Genomic DNA, 26,378 nt, shown 5'->3' on the forward strand with positions numbered 1-26,378 from the left:
AACTCATCCCAAAGGTACTGACGGATGGAGCTCAATCAGGCCAGTCCAGTGCTGGGGGGCTTTATACCCCTTTAGGTCGTTCTCGGCACTGGACATGGTGTCCTTAGGCTCATTAGCGGCTACTCCAGACCATCCAAATCTATTGATCAGTGCTTTTCTATGGAGATTATGCACTCACTCTGAGAGCATCAGCATCAAAGTGTGTGCACATCAAAGGAACTGAATTGTAATCACTGTTACTCATTCTTTTGTCCACTAGGTGGCAATGAAGCACCCCTCTGCAGTGACAGCATGTAACCTGGACCTGGAGAATTTGATTACAGACTCTAACCGCAGCATTGCAACGCTGGCCATCACAACCCTGCTGAAGACTGGCAGTGAGAGCAGCGTGGACCGCCTGATGAAACAGATCTCCTCCTTTGTCTCAGAGATCTCTGATGAGTTCAAGGTGATTGATTGAAATTGTAAAAACAATGAAATCGTCTTGTGTATCAGTTTAACTGCTCTATACTAGACCTGCTCCATTCTGTTCCTGCACTTCTGTGTGTGTATATATATGTCAGTGGGTTGTCTTATCTGGTAACGTAAAGGGATTTGTAGAAGTAAAGTTCTTGAGTTGCACCTAATGTATGTTTTTCCAGGTGGTGGTGGTGCAGGCCATCAGCGCCCTTTGCCAGAAGTATCCAAGAAAACACAGTGTGATGATGAACTTCTTATCCAACATGCTGAGAGATGATGTGAGTTCATACAGGGCAGATCACCCGTGAACACTTTACTGAGCTTAATGTAATGCGTTTGTATTGCATTGTGCACGTACTGCAAGTCGTGCTTCAAGAAATGAACAAATGTGAAAATATAAATAATTTCATACGCTGGTTACATTACATTTCAGATCCTAAGAATTCAACAGCTACGTCATTAATGCACTCCGATCTGTCGTTGCAGGGTGGCTTTGAGTATAAGCGTGCTATTGTGGACTGCATTATCAGCATCATTGAGGAGAACCCGGAGAGTAAGGAGACCGGCCTGGCTCACCTGTGTGAGTTTATCGAGGACTGCGAGCACACAGTCTTGGCCACCAAGATCTTGCATCTGCTGGGGAAGGAAGGTCCTCGCACCCCTTCGCCGTCTAAATACATCCGCTTTATCTTCAACCGCGTTGTGCTTGAGAGTGAGGCGGTCCGTGCAGGTGAGCTTCCTTCTGACTTGATCTCAGTGAAAGAAGTTGTAGTGCCTTTTCATTAGGGATGATATTAATATTATATTACTATTGTCTGATATTTGCTTTAAAAAAACAGCAGCATTGGACAGATTGATATTTTAGAGTATTTATTACAGAATGTTACGTGACGCTGTGCTTAAATATCAGTATGTTATTAATTTTGTTGCATTTGTAACCATCCACAAATATGAGTGCTACTTTTCACTGCAATGCTGATTCAGGCACGTTTCGTCCCAGTTAGTACAATTTATAGATATGTACCTGCATCAGTGTCATCAGATATGTCCATGGGAAAATATTAGATATTGGATCGCAATAATTCCTATATTGGTGCATCCTTATGTTTTGTGATGATGTGGTTCCAGGGCGCACAGAGTAAAATATTATAAATGTTTATATGAAACTAAAATTAGTGTTGGATTAAACATCCAGCAAAGTTTGAATGAAAATGTTCAAATATAATTAAACGCTGCTTAAAAAATGCTTGGCATGATTCTAATAATCTACGGGGGATGCCGGATTGACCGCTCTGACTCTGTTGTGTGAGCAGGACAACCCACACTAACCTTTTGATTGGTGAGGCGATCGCTTATGTATGCATGACCCTGGATTGGGGCCAAATGTACACGGAAACAGGAGGATTTTGGCAAAGTGTGTTGGCCATTTATTGTGCATTGAAAGTCAGGTAGTTCAGGTTGTTATTGAGGGTGTGAATGTTAGGATCACATGGAAGGAACCACTCATTTCTTGGGGTAATGAAAGCCTATTGGCTTGTTTTGGTCTTTAGTGTGGCAGCCCACTAGACCACTGACCACGCCTTTAGTGCACATCCATTGGTCAGTTGCACCATGTAGAGGTGGGTTCTCGTGGTCTGCTGCTGAGTCTGATGCTCGGAGATGTACGAATGAGCAAGTGGCTTTGGAATGAAATGAAATTCAGGTGTGAAACAATATTGATCACTATTGATGTTTTTGCAGAGCCAGAGAAGCAGCTGCATGCTTACGTGCACAAGCCACAGGTTCAGTATATACAGGGTGTGTCAGAAGTCACAGGACAGGTTTTGATCAGCACCTCATCGTGGGGGCTTGTGACAGCACAGTGTCCTGTGACTTTTCACTCGCCTTTTATATTCAGTTGTGTTTTAACAATAGAAACACTCAAACTGTACCACGAGCCCTTCGAGTACAGCTCGGCTTGACCCGCCATCCTTCAAGGCGCGTGGAAGGCAAGTGTCGAGACTGTTCTCCGTACTGGCGCCCAAGTGGTGGAATGAACTCCCACTGGCTGTCCGAACAGCAGAGTCTCTTGCTGTCTTCAAACGCAGACTGAAGACACGTCTCTTCACACAGCACCTAAATGAGCATTGAATTAAGTATTGATTACGATATATTGTGCTAATGCTCAATCCCTAATGGCGTTTTAATACATATTCCATTCAGCTTAGGCCTTTAGGGGTTGCTTGAGCCACGTGCCGGCTGAGCTCACTGTAGAAGAACTACAAGAAGGGCAAAGTCGTGCACTAAGTGGGGGTGAATGGCTGGATTTGATGTGTTCTCAGTGACGGAGTACAGGGCTAAGAAGCTTTGTGCCAGGCTCAGCATTCTTCTGCAGTGACTCTGTGTGGTAGTTGACCTTACTGATGACCATGGGCCTTTCTGTGATTCATGTTTTCTTCTCTCCCCCCTCTCAAAGCTGCGGTAAGTGCCCTGGCTAAGTTCGGCGCGCAGAACGATGACCTGCTCCCCAGTGTTTTGGTCCTGATGCAGAGGTGAGCATGCAGAGGACATAAGGGGGTCTTACAAAGCAAGATTTCTTAGTTTAACCAGATAACTTAAGACCAAACTCAGGCAGGGCCAATAAAGAAAGAGCTGAGGGAAATCCTGGTAAGCAATTGATGTTGTAAAGGCAGTAAAACACGATTTTAAGCCTTTGTTTAAGGAACCTCAGTGCAGCTGCAGCACCATTTAAGGTGGGACGGAAAATTCAAATGAGAAGCTGCCGAAAAAAGCTGACTTCAGCTTGATGGTTATGCATGAGTTCATTATTTAAGAGCTTTGGCTGTTCATCTGTTCATCTTGGTCGAAGTCGTTCTGGTCTATTTTGCTTCGTCTTCATCCACCTGCAGGGCTGTGTCTGCAGTAACGTGATGAAATGAGCTCTATCAGAGCACAATCGGAGTTACAGCTCACATGGCGCATGGCAACATGGTCCTCTTAATGATGTAATCGAATACATTGAATACTCAACGTTAGGCTTATGTTATCTGCTTTGTGAAACATCCACAGTTCACAGCATTAGATTAGGTCCCATGTGTTAAACAAAAGGCCCAAGGGCCAAGTCAGGCCCGTGGCACAATCCTGGTCAGCCTGCAAAATTTCACCATGAGCTGCAGTTTAAGATTAGATTAAGTGACCCTTATTAGTCCCACAATGGGGAAATTTCACCTCCGCATTTAACCCCTCCGTGAAGTGAAACACCACATACACAATAGTGAACACACACACACTAGGGGGCAGTGAGCACACTTGCCCGGAGCGGTAGGCAGCCCAATCCGCAGCGCCCAGGACGCAGTTGGGGGTTCGGGGTCTTGCTCGAGGACACCTCAGTCATGGACTGTCGGCACTGGGGATCGAACCGGCAACCTTCAGGTCACAGAGCTGGATTCCTGACCTCCAGCCCACGACTGCCCTCAGTGTGCACTGCAACATAGTGTGTGCTCTCACTACCTCCCCAGCAACGATCTATGGTGCCACAAAAACAAAAGAAATAAGATGCCAGATGTCTAGTTAAAGCGAATGGGCAGTTTTAAAAAAGCCGACTGTACACTGGAGACATTTAGAGGTTAAACAGTATCTGCAGCTAATGTAATCTATTGTAATCTATTGTTTTATAGAAAAAAAAGTATTATTTTTTTTTTCGATTGTTCAAGTGCCTATGCTTTTTATAGTTTTGACATATTTTGAATGAACTCTGGCCAGTTGGGTTCATGGCAAAAAGTTAAGTAAAAATAGAATAAAAACACAACATGGATTTATTGACTTTTTTTTTTTTATATGGCCCTTTTTGTGGTCGAGTTCGACACCCCTGGTTTAGGTCATCTGTTGAGAGATGCAGTTGCCAGTGAAGACGGTGAAGTTGGTTTATGAAATGTAGGAGTACTTGCTGTGTCAGACTAGTAATGTAACCTATTAAATAAATTGAACATGCAGGAAGGAGGGACTCAGCCTGTTGTGCTTGCTTGTTGCAGGTGCATGATGGATAGCGATGATGAAGTGAGGGACAGAGCAACATTCTACATGAACGTCTTGCAGCAGAAACAGAAGGCTCTGAATGCTGCCTACATCTTTAATGGTATGCTCTGGTGATTGACAGAACTGTATCTATGGTTAGGTTCTTAATATCAGAAGGATTTTTTGAGTCAAACAGTGCTACTGTGGCCAGTTGGGTTGCCATTTGCATGGTAACCTGCCCTCTGACTTAACTCCTTGACTGTGATTCTGTAACAACTGTCTAATGGTTGATGTTTGCTTCGGGCTCAGGTTTGTCTGTTTCCGTGCCTGGGCTGGAGAAATCTCTGCACCAGTATACCCTGGAGCCTTCAGAGAAACCCTTTGACATGAAGACCGTTCCTCTGGCTACTGCACCAATCACAGAGCAGAAAACGGGTAGGCTTCTGGGACTCAGTCTTGTCTTCCGATATCCTCACAAATTGACCGCCCTCTGAATTCCAGTCTGTCTTTCACCCCAAATGGTTTACTCCACAGTATTTTCATGCATCAGGCTTCTTCCTAATCTCCTGAAATTACTAACCTGTTTCTGAAGCAAACTGCAGTAATTACCCAGTAGTCCTCACATCGGCTTCAAACTTTCTCCTGTACCAGAAATTGCTCCAGTGGCTACAAGCAAGCTCCCTGAAAAACCTGCACCCTCTCGCCAAGATATTTACCAAGGTAAGCTGGCAGGTCCCACTTACTTTGTACAAGTTCAGAGACACAGTGGTACAGTATGCGTTTGTCAATAGAACAACAGTTTGGTTTTTGTTTTTGTTTTTTTTTCTTTTGTTGAAGTTTTTGTGAGCGATTTGGACTACAGAAGGACAGGAAATAAGTGTATGTAGGAGTTTTCCTCACTGTTAGTTAATGTCATTTCAGTCAGTAAAGTTAAATACAGTAGTTTAACAGGCCAAATTATCAGCATAAGGCAAAAGAAGTGCAACAAAAACATAACACAGCTATTTAAAGGGGCAAACACACATTTTCAGGTGTCGTACAGTAATTTGTAGGGCTGTTTGATGGCCCATATCCTCCTTTTATATTTTACTTCTCCTTCCTTAGGCTCACTTTTGACATTGGAACGGTTTTCACATGATAATTAACCAACCTTTCTTTACCTGTAGACCTAGACAGTCGGTCAGGCTTCGTTCAGAAAGGAGCCCAGGCTGAAACACTCCTTATAACTTCAGCCTCATCTATGCTGAACTGCTGCGGGTTGAATAAGTAGATTGTTGTTTGCACTTTGGTTCCATATATGGGACGCAAGTGGACTAAGAAGTGAACTGTATGTTTTGAAACTTTACTGCTTTTATATAAAAAAAAGTGAATTAATTTTTTCATGATATGGGCCCTTGAAAGGATGGGATTCCTTTTAATTCCGTTTAATTTCTTAGAATAGATGATACGAGAACATTTGCTAAAAAGACAACCTTTATTTTTTAATAATAAAGCTTTAAAGGTCAGTTAAGTTTACAATAATGTAAATAAAATGAGGAAAAACTGACCATCTTAACGATGGGTAGTTTTAATCACAGTTGTATATTTATTGTCATTGTATGATCTCTTGCTGTGGACCTCAGGAAGAGTAACTGCTGTAGAGGCAGCAGCTAAAGGGGGATCCTAATAAAGAACTTTTGTTTCTCTCTCTCTTTCTCTCCCAGAGCAACTCGCTGGCATCCCAGAGTTCCAGTCTTTGGGTCCTCTTTTCAAGTCTTCAGAGCCGGTCCAGCTGACGGAGGCTGAAACTGAGTATGTGGTGCGCTGTATCAAGCACACCTTCGCCACGCACATGGTGTTCCAGTTCGACTGCACCAACACTCTTAATGACCAGCTCCTGCAACGCGTCCTGGTGCAGATGGAGCCGTCAGAGGCCTACGAAGTGGTACACCATGTCCCTGCACCTAGCCTGCCCTACAACCAGCCTGGCTCCAGCTACACACTGGTTCGGCTACCTGATGATGACCCCACAGCAGGTAATGCACAGCCATTCAGTCAGTAGGCGCTAGTAACGTTTTATGTTAGGGATGAGCACGAATACTGAGTTAAATGTTCGAGGTGCCTGTATTCAAATACTAAGGCCCAGTCCCATTTCACCCCTTGCCCCCTACCACTTAATTCTTTGCCCTCTGTTTTGTCCATTCCCACCGAGTAGGCTGTCCCAATTTTAGGAGTGTTAGGAGAAGAGAAAAAAAAACCCACAAGAAAAAAGTATTTTCTCCATTAAATAATTATAATAACCACTGTATTGTCTTAGTTTCATGTTGTTTGTGTATTATGGTCCATTTCTTCATAACGGGCATAAAAAAATCACTAGCAGTATGCTGATGTCTCTGTAGCCAACTAGCTAAATTTCCCGTTCCACCTTAAATGGTGCAGCAGTTCTGATGCCTGAAGCGTCAGCATGTAACTGCTGCTTCATTTAAGGTGGAACGGGAAAATATGAACAAGAAGCAGGCAAGTAAGTTCAGCTTCATATCAGTGAAGAATTAGGGGGGGGTGATAATAAATAATTGCCCCCCCCCTCTTTGAAGGCGTATGATGCCCTAAATGTAACTAAAGCCCAGCAGTGAGGAGCTGAACTTTACCCTCCTCTGCGGTCACTGCAGACGGGCAGGGGCGCCTACAGAGCAGCTCTAGTAGCTGTTATTGAAGTGATGCTCTTCTTCATTGGAACTCAGTTCCAAGGGGTTAGGGTGACAATCAAAAACAAGGGCCAGGAGTGAAAATAAGAAATAGGATCGGGTCTATAATCGTTCCATCATGGGAAGAAGCTCTTCTGCTATGATCTCCAACATGAAAACCTGTCAGTTTCCCTTGGTTATTTTTAAAACATATATGAACTCTTACAGATACTCAAATATCAAAATTAGTTGGAATGCACCTCCCCGATGTCTGAGGCTTAATGAATAGCTTCCTGACCTAAATCTATTCTCTGTCGTGCTGTCCTCTCAGTGTCCTGCACGTTCAGCTGTACAATGAAATACCTGGTGCGAGACTGTGATCCAAACACGGGCGAGCCTGACGACGATGGTTATGATGATGAATATGTGGTATGTACACCTACATTGAATGTTTTCTGGAACCATTTTGCACAGAGTTATCAGTACTCCTGTTTTTTCCCTTGCCCCTTAGTTGGAGGATCTGGAGGTGACGGTAGCTGACCACATACAGAAAGTTCTCAAACCAAATTTCGGTGCAGCGTGGGAAGAGGTTGGAGATGAGTTTGAGAAGGAGGAGACTTTTGCTCTGGCGTCAGTTCGGACTCTGGAGGGTAAACGTTGTTAAATTCCTCTCAGACAATTTTGATCATTTTAGAAGCATTCTAGATCGTGAATTCATGCATCTTATTGTTTTTATTGTTATTTAAATGAGTTGCGGGTAAAGTGTGACTTCATCCTCACCTTACCGTTTGTAATTCCAGAGGCCGTCAACAACATTGTCAGCTTCCTGGGCATGCAGCCGTGTGAGCGCTCGGACAAGGTTCCTGAAAACAAGAACTCCCATGTCCTCTTCTTGGCTGGTATGAATTTACCTGATATTTACTTCATTCTGAAAGGCAGTGAGTGAGGTTTTTAATCACTCTGTATAGCATTGGTTCTCAAAATGGTCATCAGGCCCCCCAGATGGTCCACACTTTTGCTCTGTCCTTATACGTTGACCATTAGGTTGGAGCATAAAGTGTGGAACGTTTGTGCTGTGACTGTGTGACCTCTGCGACCTCTGCACACCATCCAGTTTTCATTCTCGGTGGATGAATGATTACAAAGTTTTTAACGCAAGTAGATTTATCAGTGCCAAGATTGCAGGAAACAGAAGACCAGTCACAAATCTTTGCCTTTCTTTTATTCAAATTGCTGAAGAAATGTACTGATGATACTTAAACTAGCCAGTGAGGCGTCTGTAGGCAGGAACACAGAAATAGCCAGGACTGCAGCAGTTTAGGGTGCAGCAGGTAAAAGTGGCCCAAATTTTTTTGTTTGGGTGTTCACATCATCTCTTAAATGTGATGTGTGCAACATCTGTCTGAAGAGATCAGCTCCTAAACTCTCCCACGTGTGCAAAAGAACAGCTTCACGTTGTTTCATGTGGATCATCCAGAGGTTAAACAATCACGACTGCCAATGAACAGCAGTCGCTCCTGGAGCTTTCAGCTTCATCTTCTCCAGCATCACAGGAGCCATCGTGAAGCTTCACTCACTGACGGCTGGGCTTTGGATTGTGCCCTCAGATTTTTTTTTAACTTTACTTTCAGGCTTTTAACTGTTCTTGGCCTTGCGCTCTGCAGCCGGCCATTTCTTTACACTCAGTAAATACACATTAATGAGCAGTTATATCGGGTTTCAGTACCACATTGTGTTTTTTGCTATTCATACTGAGAGATAACACAACTGGGTCATGTATGAAGTAAAAGATCAGATTTGGGACGCTTACCTGCTCTGTGAACAAAGCCTAGATGGCCAGGGATAAAACCAAAGCACTCTTCCAAATAAATGTCCTTCACCAAGTTTTACTGTGGTCCACATTATAGTAGACTTTAGTCTCTTATGACTGTGTCCCTTTCTGCAGGTGTGTTCAGGGGCGGTTATGACGTGTTGGTGCGGGCTCGCCTCGCCCTCGCTGATGGAGTCACCATGCAGGTTACCGTGCGAAGTACAGATGAAAACGTGGTCGACGTCATCCTTGCATCTGTTGGTTAAGAGGACGCTGAAATGCCTGGATCAGGTCACATGTCAATCCAACCCGGCCCAGGCATGTTTAAATACAGCTCTTTCCTCTCCTGTGCTAATTAATATATGTAATAATGTTTGTACTTTTTCCACATCCGTCTTTGTTGCTCTTTCAACTTGGTTTTTCCAGTGGGGGTGAAACGTTTAGCTAAAGCTGCTGAGGTTACCAAGCAGAAGTACAGCTGCATCTAAAAATGTGCTGTTTTCATTCACCACATTGTCGGTGGCTTATTTTTATTCCTCTGTTCTTTTCGCTGTAGTGAACTTCTGTCCACGGCAACACTTAAATCCAAATGCCTTTTACATTAATCAATAAACACTCAGTAAATACACATTAATGAGCAGTTGTTTTTGTCTATAGCTGGTGCTCATCTTCTGGGTAAAACCTACTTGATTTGACGTGAAATGTTCTTGTTAAAAATTACTTTTTATTGTGATTTTTTTTTTTTTTTTTTTTAAACCAGGTATAATTTAATACTCAGCCTGCCATTGTACATACATAATCCAGAGCTATCTCAGGATAGTGAGGGCTTGCCAGTTCATGCTGATATAAACCATCCTTTCACATTCATGTGAGACAAGTGTCTCAGACTTTATAGGGACAGTTTAACCAATTCGGGGCCCATTTGACCAGCCAAAGTAGGATGTGGTGCTGTCAATGTCAGTTCATTTCTCTGTAAATGCAGAGTGATGAGATTTTATACTGTTCTCTTTACTGCACCTTCTCTCTGTTTGCATATCCCGTAAACATTGGGCCTCCTTCACCAACCGTTTTTAAGAAGAAATTTCTTCTTAAAAGCCACTTATAGTTTTCATGAGGACTGACATTCACCAGTGTTTTCTTATTCGGGATTTGTTCTTGGGTAAGAACAGAATCTACACACAGTCAAGAGCACAAGGGTGAGAACAGTTCTGAGGTTTAAGAGCACGTCACGAATCTGCCAGATCGTTTCTTAGGACCTTTCAAGAACAAAGAAACAAACCCAGGAAGACGTTGGAGAATGAGACCGTGATCTTTGACTTGGCTGGTGAGAAGAGTTCTGATTTGTACGGCGGAAAGATTAATAATTATTTTTTTGCAAGAGCTGTAATTATTGTAGCTTATGAAAGGCTGTAGATGAGTCGGACCAATCAGACGCGACCACATGCCCTCGTGCTGTGTACATAATACAACCAGAACTGCTAGTCTGGAACAATAGGTTCAGATCTTCTTGGCCAAACAAGCAGGCCCAGACCTCAGTTTATAGAAATTCATTTCAATTTTAATATTAGTCACAATTCTGGTCAGAAAAATCACAACTTTTCCCCCAACGTGTTTAGCCCTATTGTGTTTGCCACTGTTTGTAAACAATATAGACACTGTCTCGTGATCACTAAAAAAGTCAGATGGCCATTAGTGGCAAATTTAACAATAAAGAAACTGATCACAGGTCAACTCACGGCATCTGCTGAATAAACTACAGGAGCTGCTGCCATTCCAGACGTCAACATTAACATCGCTTCTATAAAAGGCTTTGTTTTGTTGAGCTTCAAATCAAGAAATTCAACAAATACTGAAAAAATCCTGTTAAGTCTCTCCGCCCAAGAGATCCATACAGGTGATCCGTAATTCAGCCATGTCCCCCGGCCAGGATTTCTCCGAGCATCTGCTTCAACGAGCCCGTGTGCGACGCCAACGCGACAGAACCGCTCAGAAAGAGTTGATGAAGTTGAGGTAGGCGTTCATGAAGCCTGTAGGGTCCTCAAGCTGTGGGTAATGGCTGATGTGCTCATCCAGAATCGACACGGTCGACCTCCGAACCAGTTTTCTGTGGGTATTAAAAGTCAAACACTTCTTTTATCCTCTAACAGCACATCAGTCATCAGCTTTTTAGCTCAACCTTGATTTACGTTTATTGTGCTCTGGAGGTGCAGAATGTTTAGGTGATGCTGAGTTACTGCTCTAAAATATCTGCATTTTATTTATTTTACTGCATCTGCAACCTGATCTTAATAAATATTATTTTTCTATAATGCTAAATAATCCCAATTTTGTAAGTGTTTATGCATCAGCTTCAGCAGATACAATATATATTGTCATAGACAAAAGCTGGAACAGCCCTGATGAAATTCCATGTTTTATTGGCTTTCTAAGTGAAATTCTGCACATTTTATTGATTATGATTTGTTTTTCCCCCCCAGTAACTAAACATAATGTGATTAAAATATTATGGCACCCATCAGCAAATAAATAAATTTTATGCTCTAAAATTTGTGGAAATATGCCATATTTGTGTGCTCTCCAGAGGATGTGTTGACTTATTTCCACTTATAAATAAATAAAAATCAACAGAACATGTAATTTGATCAGGGTGTGTTCAAACATTGCTATGACTGTATGTACAGTGACCAGCCACAGATCATAAACCCTGAAACACTGTGTGCACTTACTGGTAGAGATGAATGAACTGGGGGTGGGGGTTAACTGGATCTAGAGGTCCGTAGATCATATGCACTGAAAGACAAACGATAGCCAAGCTGATGGAGTGATTACGCACAGGACAGGACAGGACAGGACAGGACAGAGAATGACCGTATTAATACTCGCTGCTCTCCGAGCCATAAATAACATATGCGTCAGATGAAGCTCATTTCACATCACCATCGTTTCATCTAGATAGGAAACAGGATGCGTGGCCACAAAGCAGGAAGCGCAGTTCCTCCTGAAGCCTCTGAAATCCTTTTTTGAGGAGTTGCCTGGGAGTGTAAACAGTTACCAACAACGGCCGCGTGCAAATTTGGACTGGTCAGTAGTGCTCAGCTTTTCTCCTCATGGTGTCACTAGCAGTTGCTGGACATGCAGCTCTGCTGTACAGTGTTCCTCTATTACAGTACGTCAAGTATGAACAGATATGTGGAGGGTGGTCTTGGCCCAGGGTTAAACTGGGCTGAAGGGAACCGGAGCAGAGCTCCAGTTCTGTTATCTGATTAATGTTAATTCTAATGCACTGAAACCTTTACCCTTTACTGTTTTTCACTGAAAACCACAGTGTCTGCCTCCTGTTTAACGATGCTTCGGGCTTTTTCGGGTTTAGGCTTAGCTCGTTCTAACCCTGGCTTTTCTGTCTCACGACAGTCCATCGCTTTTTACCAGGATCCACTGCCGTGACTTGGGCTGTACGCCTAATCTGCTGCAGGGCCGGTTAAGTTCAAGGTCTCTGATTGTGAACACCTCTTGGATCAGGCAAGAGACTGAGTGGACACCCATCAGAGGAAAAGAAGTCATAAAACGTAAATGTTAGGAACAGAATTTTTCTTTTTTCATCAGTGTTTTTATCCTCTGTTTTCTGGTTTCTCACTTAGGCTGCCTTTTATCTGCCTTTTGTCATTTGAGCTGGATTTTAACATAAACAAGGTGCTATACAGATGTAGTAAATATTACTATTTTTATATTAGTGCTGCGTTTAAGCAATAGAACCTGAGAGGGAGTGCGTTCTCAAAATAACATCACGGCTGTAATTTGGTCACAGGCACGAGCCAATAACAAATCGGCTGTCGGTCAAATGTGATCTTAAGTGTCCGTTTTCTGTTTGGGGCAAAGTAAGAAGTAAAAACATTCAAATGCCTTGAGCGTCTCCTACAGCCGTCAAAGTCGTTGCTTAGCAACAGCGTCTCAGTGGAGTGACGCGGCGTTTGTGATGTTGTGGCGAAATAACAGCTCAGTTAGAACGATTCTCAACCAGTCAGCTTGCGTGGCCGGAACTAACTGTTGTATAAGGTGCTCTTAAACACAGCTTTCCACATATTTACATAGATTTCTGTTGCCTTCATTGAAAAAACGCTCAACAACAGAGAAAGCTATTAATCATGCTCCTAAAATGAGTTCACTGCCACTCCATTTGTTAGGTTTTGTGAAGCTGAAACTTGGCCATTCGTCCTGACTCTGTGGACCCCAGTTTAAATTCAGCTAAACTGGTTAGTGATGTGAGGTAGGAAGGCTGGGGTCCACAGTAGTTTGAGGATAATCTGACTGGATGGCACTGAACACTTGGCAGTAGTGTTGCACGGAGGTGAACCATCACACAGGTCTCCTAGATAGACTGTACCTCCTCTACCAGCAGTCTCTGAAAAAAGGGGACATTAGCAGTTGGGTGGCTTCTTTTTGTGCAACAGCAAACCAAGTAATTCAATTGTTTAGGCCATTGGAACAACAAACAGAAAGGCTATTAGTTTCAATCACATTTCAAAGATATCAGTGCTGAGAACCCCCTGGGTTTGTTCCCACATCAGAGACGAATAAAGGGCTCCCCCACCTCTGAAGCTCCAGTTTAACCCCTGGTCTTGCAATGTGCATCACCAGAAGGGGGCGCAGGTGCCAGGCCAGTTGTGAATTTGCAGGGCAAGTTTGCAACACAGTGCTCAGCTGAATTAATGGCTGCATGTAGAGCGTCTCACAAATGCAACCATGCGTAACCCTTAACTCGAGAAAAAGTGGGTGATATGGCAAAAAGTAACAAATACTTCAAGACGTTTTCACAACACTTGATATGTCACAATATTTCTTCTGACATTTGATCATTTAGAACAGACTAAGTAGTGCCACATTTTTTAAAAATCCTGTTAAACACTACAAATCCAGATTTGCGTCCAAAAATCCAATTAAATATCACTAATTAGGCTCTGTTTGTAATCAAACGACTAACAATTACAAAAAGCATACAGTGATTAAATTACATCACAACAAATATGATTTATCAGCCACTATGTAACTACAGTGTAGGTTACGTAGGGGTTGACACTTCGCACACAAGTTGTGTTTAGCTCGCAAGGCCACTCTGGCGGCCCGTGCATGTGGGTGCAAACAAGGCTAATCAGCTCCTCGAAAGATTTTTTCAGTAGAATAAACCTCTTAGTGTCACAGACCCTTTTACCGAAGGCTCGCCTGACCTCCGTCCCAAACCTGCCTCACTTCAGAGCGGAGTTTATTTACTTAAATGGTTACTGCACTGGCCAGAGTGGCACGTGCGGAAAACTAGGAACACTTTTCTCCGTTGTCTTATTAATGGCTGGGTTCGTTTGTGCATGGTGGATATACTCACATGGGGTTGAAGTAGAGGTAAGTGCTCCCACCCATCTGTCTCTGTGCTTCAGTCTTTGGTTTATATATTGCAATATACTAGACAGGAAGAGAAAGAAACGGCACACACTTCATCACCATTAACACACCATCCATTTCAGGCCCAGTTTAACAAGCCCTCGTCCACTTCCACCTCTGAGAACCCCCTGACCCCATCTTAAAGACTGTTCCACTAGTTTTTTAGCTCAAGCGAAGGGAGTTGGATGAGCTCTCAGAGGGATGAAGGGCTGAGTGAACACAAGTGCCGACTTCAGCCAGAAGTCACTGCAACCCGAGGAGTTCAGTAGAAAAACAAACTGAGTTCAGCTTCTTTTATTATAAGGGTTTAAAATGACATCACCGTCTATTAGACTGGAGAGAAGAGCTACAGCCTCACACGACGCCCAGCTTCTGAACGGAGCTTATAGAATATGAACGTTATGAACCACCGGTGGTCCCACGGAGTTTAAGAGGCGACCCCTTTAAAGGCCAGGGCCTGCCAGTGGGCCCAAAGTTTTACTAACACACTTCTAAGTGTAATCTAAGAATAACCTAAGAATAGCTCAACAGTTGCACTGAAGTTACTGTAGTTAATAAGTATAATAAGCCTGGGGCTAGTATCCCATTATTTGCATTATTTTGCTTTTAATTTTGAGTATATAGCTACTATTTTAGTAACAAAATATAGCATAACACATTTTTATAAATCTACTCATCTTCAAACATTAGATCTTTGTGTCTTCTTGGTCCCTGGCCCAACAAAAACACTGCACGTTCTCTGATAAGATTACTTGTCTTGTAAAGTGCTGAGAGTGTAACATTAGTTTGTTGAAAGAACTACTTTTTATAATCAGTTTCACAAATTCTACCTTATTTTAAGTGAATTATGGCACAAAAGCACAAAGCGTTACTGTTGAAGGTATGACGATGGTTCTGTCAGTTTTGATATTACATCAGGCCTTTTTTACTTGTTAGAAGAGGCAGGCTCCTCTTACATCGTCTTATTTCAAAAATTTTGTAACACTGAAAGAAAGAATTTAAGGTGTGTAGAATTTGATAACTTTTTTTTTTGCTTAAATTTTCAGAAGCTGTTTAAAAAAAAAGGCATTCACAAAAAAAAAATAGAAAAAAATATATTGAAAATAAACATGATGATGGACAGGTTGACAGATGAGGTCAGGCAGGAGGCTCCATGGACCATGATGTTTGCAGATGACATTGTAATCTGTGGTGGGAGTAGAGAGCAGGTGGAAGAGAATCTGGAGAGGTGGAGGTTTGCACTGGAGAGGAGAGGAATGAAGGTCAGTAGAGACAAGACGGAATACATGTGTGTGAATGAGAGGGAGGCAGGTGGAAAGGTGAAGATGCAAGGAGTCGAGGTCGTAAAGGTGGATGACTTCAAATATCTTGGGTCAACCATCCAGAGCAATGGACAGTGTAGAAAAGAGGTGAGGAAGAGGGTGCAGGCAGGATGGAGTGGGTGGAGACGGGTGTCAGGACTGATGTGTGACAGAAGGATAGCAGCAAGAGTGAAAGGGAAGGTCTACAAGACAGCAGTGCGTCCTGCTATGATGTGTGGTTTGGAGACTGTGGCTCTGTCTAAAAGACAGGAGGCTGAGCTGGAGGTGGCGGAGATGAAGATGCTGAGATTTTCGTTGGGAGTGACAAGATTAGAAATGAGCAGATCAGAGGGACGGTGAAGGTGGAGCAGTTTGGAGATAAAGCCAGAGAGCCACTCCTCCCTGTTCATCAGTCCAACATCAGTCCTACTGCAGCTATGAGGGGGGTCTGGCCTTCTAGCCACAGACAGAAGCTACCAGAACACCAGGCCAAGTTCTCAGAGTTCTCCCCCATCTCTCAAATCAGTCTTCCCTCATACTACCACCACCATGTTAAAGCCATGGTCTGAACTGACAAAGTAAGAAGTGTAACATTTGAATTAAACTGAATTCAGAACCATTAGCAAACTGCGTTGGCAGTAGAAGAACTAGACCTTGGAATTGAACCCATCCGTGCAGTGAAACACCCACATGCATGCACACTAGTAAACACACACTAGGGGGCAGTGAGCACACTTGCCCGGAGCAGTGGGCAGCCCTATCCACGGCACCCAGGGAACAGTTGGGGGTTAAGCGCCTTGCTCAAGGGCACTTCAGTCACGTATTGTTGGCCAAGAAGATCGAACTGGCCTTCTGGTCACAAGGCTGGTTCCCTAACCTCCAGAAAAAAGGCACGGATGGGGGTTGAACTTGTGATCTTCGGTTTAAGAGACTGATGCCTTTCCACTTCCCCACCATGCCAGGACTTTGAGTATTACAAGATAATTTAAGATAATTTGGCCAGATGATGTGAAGAACTAGATATTAATGCTTTTTTCAAAGTAAAATTTGTTTACCTCATTATTAGAATTTAGTTTTTACGTCTAATTTACAACACAGCTGTTCTGACGATGGCTTTTCTGCAGTGTAGCAGTGAAATCCAATCTTCCAGTGTGGCAGCACCGACCTGACTTTTCATACCTGACTGCTTACCTGTCCATGACCAAGTTTCCATCGTTAAAGCGAACGCCTGTCCACATGTCCCAGTACTCGGCTTCAGTCGGTTGGGTATATGGACCAAACACATCGCCAATCCTGCTGGTCAGAGATACAATTAAACACAGCGGCTTAATCATAAACAAATCCTCTCATTCTGTCAGGTCGCTGCTTTAGGATGCGCTCAGTAAGACATTAATGAGACAGATATAAACCAAAGCACGCTGCTGTGCATCCAGGAAAGTCCACTCACCCTCTAGAAAAGAGATGGAAGGTTATAAGACGTGTAAGTAGAGGAGAAATGAAGCCGGAGTTCTTCAGGATCTACAGACACCAAGAAAACAGATGAACTGTTTTGTGTTTTTAAAATGGTTAAATATTTACGATGTTATGGATGGTGCTAAAAAATCAGGACTTACCTTTTGCATCAACCTTGGGTAATGTGTCTCTGGGAATATACCTTTCAATGATAGAGATATCAGTAGTTACTGAGGGAACAGTGATTTATTTAGTGTTCATTTATTAGGTGTAATAACTTATTGTTGCCTATTTATGACCTCATATATTAAAAGCAGTGCACTCAGAAATAAAGGTGCTAAACTGTCACTGGGGCAGTGCCCGTCGTGTCACTGGGGTGGGACCCTCAAGGGTCTCAGTGCTCTCAGTCAGGGAGCATAACTGAACCATAATCCACTGAAATGATCTGTTCTAAGCTGTACTGACTCCACACGCCCCGCCTCGCCTCCAGCCTTTTATTCTACTGTTCTGTTTTAAATCATTCGGTTATGAAAAGACACAAATACCAACTTTTCACCTGGAGAAACTGATTTAAGCTTCACAATCAGACCTTAGAACCACTGCTGGAGCTTTGAGGGAACATTTACACTGTTTGTACCATGATGAAGGAGAAATGTACCTGCGCAGAACCTTCATTTCTAACAGTGTTCTGTATCCAGCAGAGCAGCCACTGGATTCTTGCATGATGTGATAGCTTAGTGTGTTAAAGTGCCGCAATACGAAAGTTGAGAGATGTGTGCAAAAGTTTAAACACTGTAAACACTCAAACATAGTATTTTTCTGCAAATTAGCACACAGTTTCTATTTATTTGCTGAGTTTAACATACTGGGGATAAAACATAAAATATAAAATGCTCCATAACTTTCTCACATACAGTATTTTATGTTTTATTTTTTTTCTCCAGTATGTTAAACTCAGTATGTGCAGATGTCTGTTCTCTTTAGAGGTCTTACTATTATCACTTAGAAAATCAATAAAATGTGCAATAACCAGGGGGGCACAAACTTCTGCACACAGCTGTATATAGTCATTATAAACAAGAATGGAAGGTACCTCCATTTGAAAGGCAGAGGCTGTTTATGGCCAGATGTCCAGTTCGATTGTGGTCACTCCTGTGCGGGTAACATGAACAAGCAAGTCATGTAGACATTCAGTCGTAGCCGTACTTCACAGTGTCCTCTACAGTCTCAACCAGCAAAATGAAACGTGCACAAACATTTTTGCATCATGCAGCAGATAGAAAAAAAACACACACACACACACAGACACACACAGACAGGCCACTTTATTAGGTACACCTTGCTAGTTAAAGGCTGGACCCCCTTTTGCCTTCAGAACTGCTTTAATTCATCATGTCAGACTTTCAACAAGGTGCTGGAAACGTTCCTCAGAGATTCTGGTTGGTTATTTGAGTTCCTGTTGTCTTTCTATCATCTGGAACCAGTCTGCCCATTCTCCTCTGACCTCTCGCATCAACAAGGCATTTTTGTCCACACAACTGACCGCTCACTGGATATTTCCTCTTTTTCGGACCGTTCTCTGTAAACCCTAGAGATGGTTGTGCGTGAAAATCCCAGCAGATCAGCAGTTTCTGAAATACTCAGACCAGCCAGTCTGGCTCCAACAACCACGCCACGTTGAAAGACCCCTAAATCCCCTTTCTTCCCCGTTCTGATGCTCGGTCTGCACTTCAGCAAGTTGTCTTGACCACCTCTACACGCCTGAATGCAGTGAGCTGCGGCCGTGTGATTGGCTGATTAGCTATTTGTGTCAACAAGCAACTGAACAGGTGTACCTAATAAAGTGGCCTGTGTGTGTGTGTGTGTGTGTGTGTGTGTGTGTGTGTGTGTGTGTGTGTGTGTGTGTGTGTGTGTGTGTGTGTGTGGCAACTAAGCACATTTATATATATATATATAATTTAATTATTTAAATACTTAGTCCCACAATGTGATTTTGAAATTTGAAAACAAGCACAAAACCAATTCAAAATCAATGAAATCATTAAGCATCACTTTTGTACATAAAAAAAAACAAAGCACTACACAGAGCAGCCAATCAGAACAGGAGTCATTTACATAAATAAGTCTTAAAGGCACAGTTATAAAATACGGGTTGATCCTCAGGGATAGAGAGAGGTTGGAAAATGGTTGCGTAGAAATGAATTAAGGTTGGTTCACAACACCCCACAGACGTGATAAGTGGACCCCAGGGGTCTCATATCCTCACAGTCTACTCAAACAGCAGTCAGTGGAATCTGACCCAGAGCACCTGCACTAGAATATGAAAGTAATGCGTAGAAATGTCACTGTTTACCTGTAAAGCAGCTCCAGTGCTACTGTATCTCCATAATCATGTGAGAGGAGGTTGACCTTCTGATCAGCGAGGCCCAGATGAGTGATCAAGGCCTCTACCGCACTCGCCTGCTCAAAGATTGAATACTGATGCGGCCTCTGAAACGCAAGGGCAGCGAGCCTAATTAATCCGATTTGACCCGAATCAACTACAGAAAGATATGATGGAGAAAGTGACGTCTTGATTGTGGATGAACAGCAGATTGAACAGTAGTGTTACTATCCCCACTACTAAGAGTGTAATAGTGATGGTAACAAGCTTACCGGCTTATCAGAGAAGCCAAAGCCAAGGAAGTCAAGCGCAATGACTCTGTTAAAGCGCTGATTCAGAGGCTCCCAGACCTACGGAACAAGTAAAAACACTGTTTTTATTATTATAGACCAACGAAGAATTAAAACGCTTGATATCGACATCCATCTCAAGTCATCTGATGCCCGGCCATTAACACCCGGCATTTCCACGGCTCTCCAGTGCGTCTCCAGTGAGTTTGTGACTGGAGGGAAGGCATCGTGCACATTTACTACGCCGGGCTCTTGCTGCTTTAGCCTTTTAACAAAAAATGGAAATTATTTTTAACCCTAAAAAGGGGGCACACTCTGAAAAAGGTTACGGACCCTTAGTTTAGACTGTATATCTGGCTAACGCAACTTGTAAACAAGCAGGTGAGGGGACAAAAACAACGTAGCTGCTTTCATCTCTGCTGTAAGGTGGACACACTGAGACCCTTTAGCAGTCATAATACACAGTTATGCCGTCATGTGTGTCCTTGATTACCTCTGAAGGTGTTTATCAGCGCATCTCAGACACACACTGGACCCCTTACACACCTGTTCCACTCCAGATCGGACCACCCAGGAAGCAGAGTAATGCCAGGTGTAAACAGGGCTACCATATAATCTACAAATCCTACATATAAATGGCACACATGGGCTAAAAATGAGCTTACCTTGTGCCAATCATAGCCTGAGGTGGGAAAACCATGAAGGAGGACCACCACATCAGAGCTCCCCACAGCACCAAACGAATCTGCCACGTTCAAATACAGCCATACAGATAAAAAACAAACATATTCCACATGTATTCATCAATTATGTTTTTACTGTGTATGCAAATGGCCAAAAATGTATGTCAAGTACATTTATAAATCATTTTATTTATATTTCTTTTTATATTTTTTCAATCGTATGTAGTTTTAATAAAAGTTACAGATGTAACTAAATAACACCGACTTCTGTTTTGCATCGTACTTTGCATTAACCATCTACGTCTGCGGTAAGATAAAGAAAATATCAGATCATAACTGCATTTTCACAGAGTATCAACACTTGGTTTTGCCCTATTAAAGGTTCGTCTGCTAATTATTAAAATGAAGATACTGGAATGCAAATTAGACGGTGTTTTCATACACTTTCAAATGTATTTGCTAAATACATTTACATACGTATATTTTTGCATGATATTTCTATGTGTACCATTTCCCCATATTTTAAAATAAAAATATATTTAAAATACAAACACACACACACACACACACACACCTCCCTCAGGGTCGTGGGGTGGGGGGGGGGGTTTGGGTGCTGGAGCCTACCCCAGCAGTCATTGTGCGGAAGGCAGGATACACCCTGGACAGGTCACCAGACCATCGCAGGTCAGACAGACACATTCATACACACTCACACCTACGGTCAGCTGAGCATCTCCAACTGGCCTGACTGCATGTCTTTAGACTGTGGGAGGAAACCCACACAGACACGGGGAGAACGTGTTCCACACAGAGAGGACAGCTGGGGAATCGAAGGCGACAGCGATACCTACCGTGCCACCGTGCCGCCCATATATTAAAAATATATTAAAATATATTTGGTTAATATGGCAGTAAATGTGAAATCCAGTTTAGAGTGTGAGGTGTATTTCGGCCTGGACTGCAACGTATTTGAAACGCATTTCAAACATATAAAATACATATAAAAGTCCACATGGGATGACACTGGCTATCAGTGACTGATGAGGCTAACGTGTGATCCGCCTGCTGCCCCTGCTCCAGCTAATTCACCTCTTCCTGATCTCCTTCCCTGATTGGCTGGATCAGACGCATTAGTGTTAAGTAAAAAGGTGGGGCAGCTTATTAGATGCAGGCTGGAACTGAACTCTACCGGAAAGCTGATCTCCAGGAGGAGGTTGGTGACCCCACTGTGGTGAAGCACATTCATGGTGGGGAGCTACGTGTTTGTACTGTAAGGTAAAATTATTGCACCGTTCTCAACACTTCATATAAAAACCGAGAAAACAGATGTGGTTCTGGATAGTAAATGAAGTGGTCTATATTTGTGCTGTAGCCATGACGACCCCCGGTTCCCATCACCACCACTGTAAAGAGTCCGTTTCTCTACAATGAACTATCCCATATCAAATCACTCCGCTGAAACCTCAGTGACTGGATTATACAGAAATTTGGGAAGACCTCTGGAATTCCCCTCCAAGCTTGTTTTGATGGATTCTGTATAATGGCTATAATGTAAACAGAGTCGTTCAGGGCGGTTTGGCGTGAAACGCTCGGTTCTAGAGAAACTTACCGAGTCAGAATTGCTCACCTTTTGAGGTACATTTACACTATTTGTACCTTGATGAATGAGAATGCACCTGACTTTTGACTATTGAAAAATTGGTGGAACTCCCCTTTAACCCAGGGTATAGTCTGTTTTTTTCCATCTGAATTTTCGTGACCAAATCATGAGGCAAATTTTTCAGTAACTGCATGAAATAAATGACATTTTTATTTTATTATTTATTTGTAAAAGCCCCTCAAATGAACAGAACGTGTTTTATGATCTCCACATATCACTGCATGCTTCCAATTCACTGCTGAAGGCCAAAAATCTCCGACGCTCTTTGTGTTATTTTCTAAAAGTGATGTTTCCAGCGGCCGAGATGAGTTTCCTCCGCAGGGTGTCTGGACTCTCCCTTAGAGATAGGGTGAGAAGTTCGGTCATCCGGGAGGGACTCGGAGTAGAGCCGCTGCTTCTTCACGTCGAGAGGAGCCAGTTGAGGTGGTTCGGGCATCTGGTTAGTATGCCTCCTGGACGCCTCCCTTGGGAGGTGTCACAGGCAAGTCCACCGGGGAGGAGACCCCGGGGAAGACCCAGGACACGCTGGCGTGACTATATCGCCCAGCTGGCCTGGGAACGCCTCGGAATCCCTCCCAGGGAGCTAGTGGAAATGGCTGGGGAAAGGGAGGTCTGGGCTTCATTGCTCAGGATGCTGCCCCCGCGACCCGAACCCCGGAGAAGCGGAAGATGATGGATGGATGGATGGATGGATGATGTTTCCAGAGCAGATCACTGAAGAGACGCCGTCTGTTTATAGTTTAGAGCCCAGATTTGGGGAAAAACGGGTCGACTTTCAGTAGAAAAACAAACTGTGTTCAGCTTCTTTTATTATAAGGGTTTAAAATGACGTCACCGTCTATTAGACTGGAGAGAAGAGCTACAGCCTCACACGACGCCCAGCTTCTGAATGGAGCTTATGGAGTATGAACGTTATGAAGAACATCACCAAGTGTGTTTTGGACCCACCGGTGGACCCCCTACTAGTATCGGTGCAGCTTAATTTGAGCATGTAACAGAACTTGCATGCTTCTGTTTTCACTTCCACTGAGGCCATAAACTTATCCAGTCCATGTACTGCAGAGTCATCCAAACCCCACACTCTTAAAGACGATGGTTCTCCAAGGGTTCTTTGGTAAAGAAAATGGCTCTATATAGAACCATGAACATTCAAAGAACCCTTTGCATGAGGACAGGGCTCTTCAGATTAATGGTGAATATCCTGTGAATATCTTCTAGAAGAACCATCTACTGAAGAATGCTTTAGGGCGCGATATAGAACCCTTTTCAAAAAGAAAGGAACCCTTTCATGATGCAAAGAACACTTGCAATCATGCAACGGGTTCTTTGAGTGTTCATGGTTCTGTACAGAACCATTTTCTTTACTGAAGAACCCTTGAAGTACCATCTATTTTTTTTTGGAGAGGACCAGATAATAGATAATTGTAGATAATTTAATAGGAAGGGATGTCCGATTAGTGTCTGACATCTACTACATGCCTATATTTGTGTTGTCATGGCAACGGCTGGTTCCCATCACCACCACTGTAAAGAAACCTACAGTCAATCATTTCACACCAAACCACCCTGATCAAAATCTCCTCGACTGAATCGTTCAGAAACTTTGAAAACGTGGTGGGATTCCCCCTCTGAGTGAAGCCAGCTCACCTTTGTAGAAGATGTTGTTCCCCCGGAAGCTGAAGAAGCGTCCAGAGGAGCGCCAGGTGTGCAGGGCTGGGGAGAGCTGAGGCTGAGGGATGTGCAGGTAGACGGCCAGCAGGGGAACGCACAGCAGCGCCACGTGCAGCCACCACTCCCTCCCGATCATCATGGTCATCCCACCCTCCAGCCCACCCTGCAGAGACGCACGGCACAGAGTTACAGCGCACCTGTAAGACCTGCTGCTCACCTGCCAGCGAACTTCAGGACACGGCCACGTCACAAACAGGCAGAAGACGAGGCTGGAGTAAAAAAAGCAATATTTAAGGGGGAACTGTCCCATTCCACCTTAAATGGTACGTCAGTTACCGCGGAACGTGAAGCCTTTAAAAGCTATAAGGCAGAATGTGCCTGCCCGTTCCACCTTAAAGGGTATAACAGTCGCTGTTGCGCAGTTTAAGGTGGAACGGGACGATTTTCAAAGCACCATTAAGACGAAAATTACTTTTCGTTAGGTCACTACTGCATAATTTAAGGTGGAACGAAGACTTTAAAAACACCGTTTAAGGTGGGGACTTCTTGATCCATCTTAACTGATACAACAGTTGCCGCTGCACCATTTAAGGTGGAACGGATTTTTTTTTAAAGCACCACTTAAGGTGTAACAGGAAAATTCCACCTTAAATGCTGCAGCAGTTAACTTACCGCGGAACGCGAAGATTTAAAAAAGCAGCATTTAAATTAAGGCGGGCAATTTTCCGGTTCCACCTTAAGTGGTGCAACAGTCGCTGCTGCACTTTTTGAGGTGGAACGGGGAATTTTTTAAAAGCACCATTTAAGCTGGAATATTCCCCTTCCATCTTAAATGGTGCAGCAGTTAAGTGAGCTACATCCTGAGGCGCCGCGCTTTTTAAGGTGGAACGGGTGAATAGTGAGCCAACTTAAACGTGCAGCGACTCTGATGGGCTTAGACGAGATTAGCTCCGTTAACGCTGCCCGCAGACTGTCTGTCAGGACCTACAGCCGGGCTGTGGCGGCTCATACCCTGCGTTTCTCCGCCTTCTCCTCACCGCGGGGCCCCGCGGGCGCAGCTGTCTCTCCGGTGGTCGCCTAGCTGTGACAGAACCGCTCGGAGCTCCGAGTCTGAGCCCGAACTAAGCCGAGGAGCCGAAGGTCTCCTCGCTGACGCCAAGCCCAATCTCCGCTGAAGCTGAAGACGGCGTGCGCACAGGCCGCCTAGCGGGGCGGAAGGCACATTACACCTTGGCCTTGTCTCAAATGCCTCCCTGCTCCCTACGTAGCGCACTATGTGTGAATTAAAACACCGCCTCCTAAGCTCTAACCGCGCTTGATGTGTCTAACAGATGGCCATCTGGGATTCAGCCACACGCGTGCCATTCCTTACAGGAGTAATAGTGCACTCTGAGTGTGGAAGCCACAGTGCACTATAAAGGGAGTAGGCAGCAAATTGAGATTGGGCCTTTGATTAGTAGCAAGTTAGACCTGCCCACTTCTTTGGCGCTGGACTTTGTAACGGCCAAAGTGCACCACGTGGTCCTTCACTGACTGGTCAAGAATTTGACCTGACAAGCCCTTTTCTGCTTTAACGTTTGCGTCTATTAGTGCCTGAAACCACCTAGTTGTGTTGTAACTCTCCCTGTAATTTCACTGTAATAGTGTAAGTTCCAGGTCTGTCCCTCATATGTTAATGATGAAATGTACTCTCTCATTCACACACACACACACACACACACACACACACACACACACACACACACACACACACACACACACACATACATACATACATATATATATATATATATATATATATATATATATATATGTGCACATATCCCAGTTCTTATGTTTACCCCTACCCATGTTCGAGTGTCTCCTTGCCCCTTGGAACTGATTTACAGGGGTAGTGGTTGAATCCTGTTGGTATGAAATGGAACAACCCTCCAATAAAGAAGAGCATCACTTCATTAACAGCTACTAGCGCTGCTCTGTAGGCGACCCTGCCCGTCTGCAGGGACAGCAGAGGAAGGTAAAGTTCAGCTCCTGCTGCTGGGCTTTAGTTACATTTAGGGCATCATACGCCTTCAAAGAGGGGGGCAGTTATTTATTATTGCCCACCCCTAATTCTTCAGTGATATGAAGCTGAAGTGAGATATTCACCAGCTTCTCGTGTGAATTTTCCCGTTCCACCTTAAATGGAGCAGCTACATTCTGGCGATTCAGGCGTCAGAACTGCTGGATCATTTAAAGTGGCTACGGAGACATTAGAGTACTATAAGCGTTTTTTAATACTTGTTATTGAAGAAAAAGACCATAATGGACTGAAACATCATCAAATCAATGGAGGAAGTTCCAGTTTGTGGGTTTCTTTGGTCTCTGGTGGTGGACCTCAGGAGGGACAAGGCACTGGTGACCCCTGTGTCCGTCCGGGGGGGGTCAGCGTGGACACTGTGGAGGATTACAGATATCTGGTTGTGTATATTGACAATAAACTGGACTGGGCTAAGAACACTGACGCCCTCTACAGGAAGGGCCAAAGTCGTCTCTATCTTCTGAGGCGCCTGAGGTCCTTCAACATCTGCCGCACTATGCTCA

At 43.7% G+C, this 26,378-nt stretch overlaps 2 protein-coding genes across 3 annotated transcripts in view; one reads left to right on the forward strand and one right to left on the reverse strand.

Moving 5' to 3' along the window:
- Positions 1-9,555, forward strand: part of copg2 (COPI coat complex subunit gamma 2) — a 15,991-nt gene extending 6,436 nt beyond the window's left edge. The window contains exons 12-23 of the mRNA XM_017711301.2: positions 260-448; positions 642-737; positions 946-1,189; positions 2,915-2,990; positions 4,470-4,573; positions 4,762-4,887; positions 5,104-5,172; positions 6,156-6,467; positions 7,447-7,544; positions 7,627-7,765; positions 7,916-8,014; positions 9,061-9,555. Coding sequence (XP_017566790.1) covers positions 260-448; positions 642-737; positions 946-1,189; positions 2,915-2,990; positions 4,470-4,573; positions 4,762-4,887; positions 5,104-5,172; positions 6,156-6,467; positions 7,447-7,544; positions 7,627-7,765; positions 7,916-8,014; positions 9,061-9,191 — 1,683 coding nt within the window. The 3' untranslated portion in view covers positions 9,192-9,555. The remainder of the gene's footprint in view (positions 1-259; positions 449-641; positions 738-945; positions 1,190-2,914; positions 2,991-4,469; positions 4,574-4,761; positions 4,888-5,103; positions 5,173-6,155; positions 6,468-7,446; positions 7,545-7,626; positions 7,766-7,915; positions 8,015-9,060) is intronic.
- Positions 9,556-10,457: 902 nt separating this feature from the next.
- Positions 10,458-24,958, reverse strand: mest. 2 transcript variants are annotated; one of them, XM_037539008.1, is made up of 12 exons: positions 24,784-24,958; positions 23,772-23,958; positions 20,447-20,526; positions 19,764-19,841; positions 19,462-19,598; positions 18,202-18,260; positions 17,270-17,310; positions 17,104-17,174; positions 16,848-16,949; positions 14,300-14,376; positions 11,652-11,715; positions 10,458-11,029 (listed from the first exon to the last, which is right to left on the reverse strand). In XM_037539008.1, the coding sequence occupies exons 1-12, from the start codon at positions 24,802-24,804 to the stop codon at positions 10,912-10,914; spliced, it is 1,035 nt and encodes a 344-aa protein (XP_037394905.1). In that variant the 5' UTR covers positions 24,805-24,958; the 3' UTR covers positions 10,458-10,911. The 2 variants fall into 2 exon arrangements, with proteins under 2 accessions (XP_037394905.1, XP_017566791.1); XM_017711302.2 differs by having other exon boundaries at positions 24,807-24,957.
- Between the last annotated feature and the right edge of the window lie 1,420 nt (positions 24,959-26,378).

This window comes from Pygocentrus nattereri, chromosome 1, assembly GCF_015220715.1.
Source record: "Pygocentrus nattereri isolate fPygNat1 chromosome 1, fPygNat1.pri, whole genome shotgun sequence".
Taxonomy (NCBI): domain Eukaryota; kingdom Metazoa; phylum Chordata; class Actinopteri; order Characiformes; family Serrasalmidae; genus Pygocentrus; species Pygocentrus nattereri.

Bases quoted from the DNA above. Each gene is read 5' to 3' on its own strand.
- mest (XM_037539008.1), bottom strand. From the start codon at position 24,804: ATGAGCCGCCACAGCCCGGCT. The intron at 20,527-23,771 runs GTGAGCTGGCTT...TGAACGTGGCAG, and splicing joins GAACAACATCTTCTACAAAG to ATTCGTTTGGTGCTGTGGGG. The intron at 17,175-17,269 runs GTAAGTCCTGAT...TGGTGTCTGTAG, and splicing joins ACCCAAGGTTGATGCAAAAG to ATCCTGAAGAACTCCGGCTT.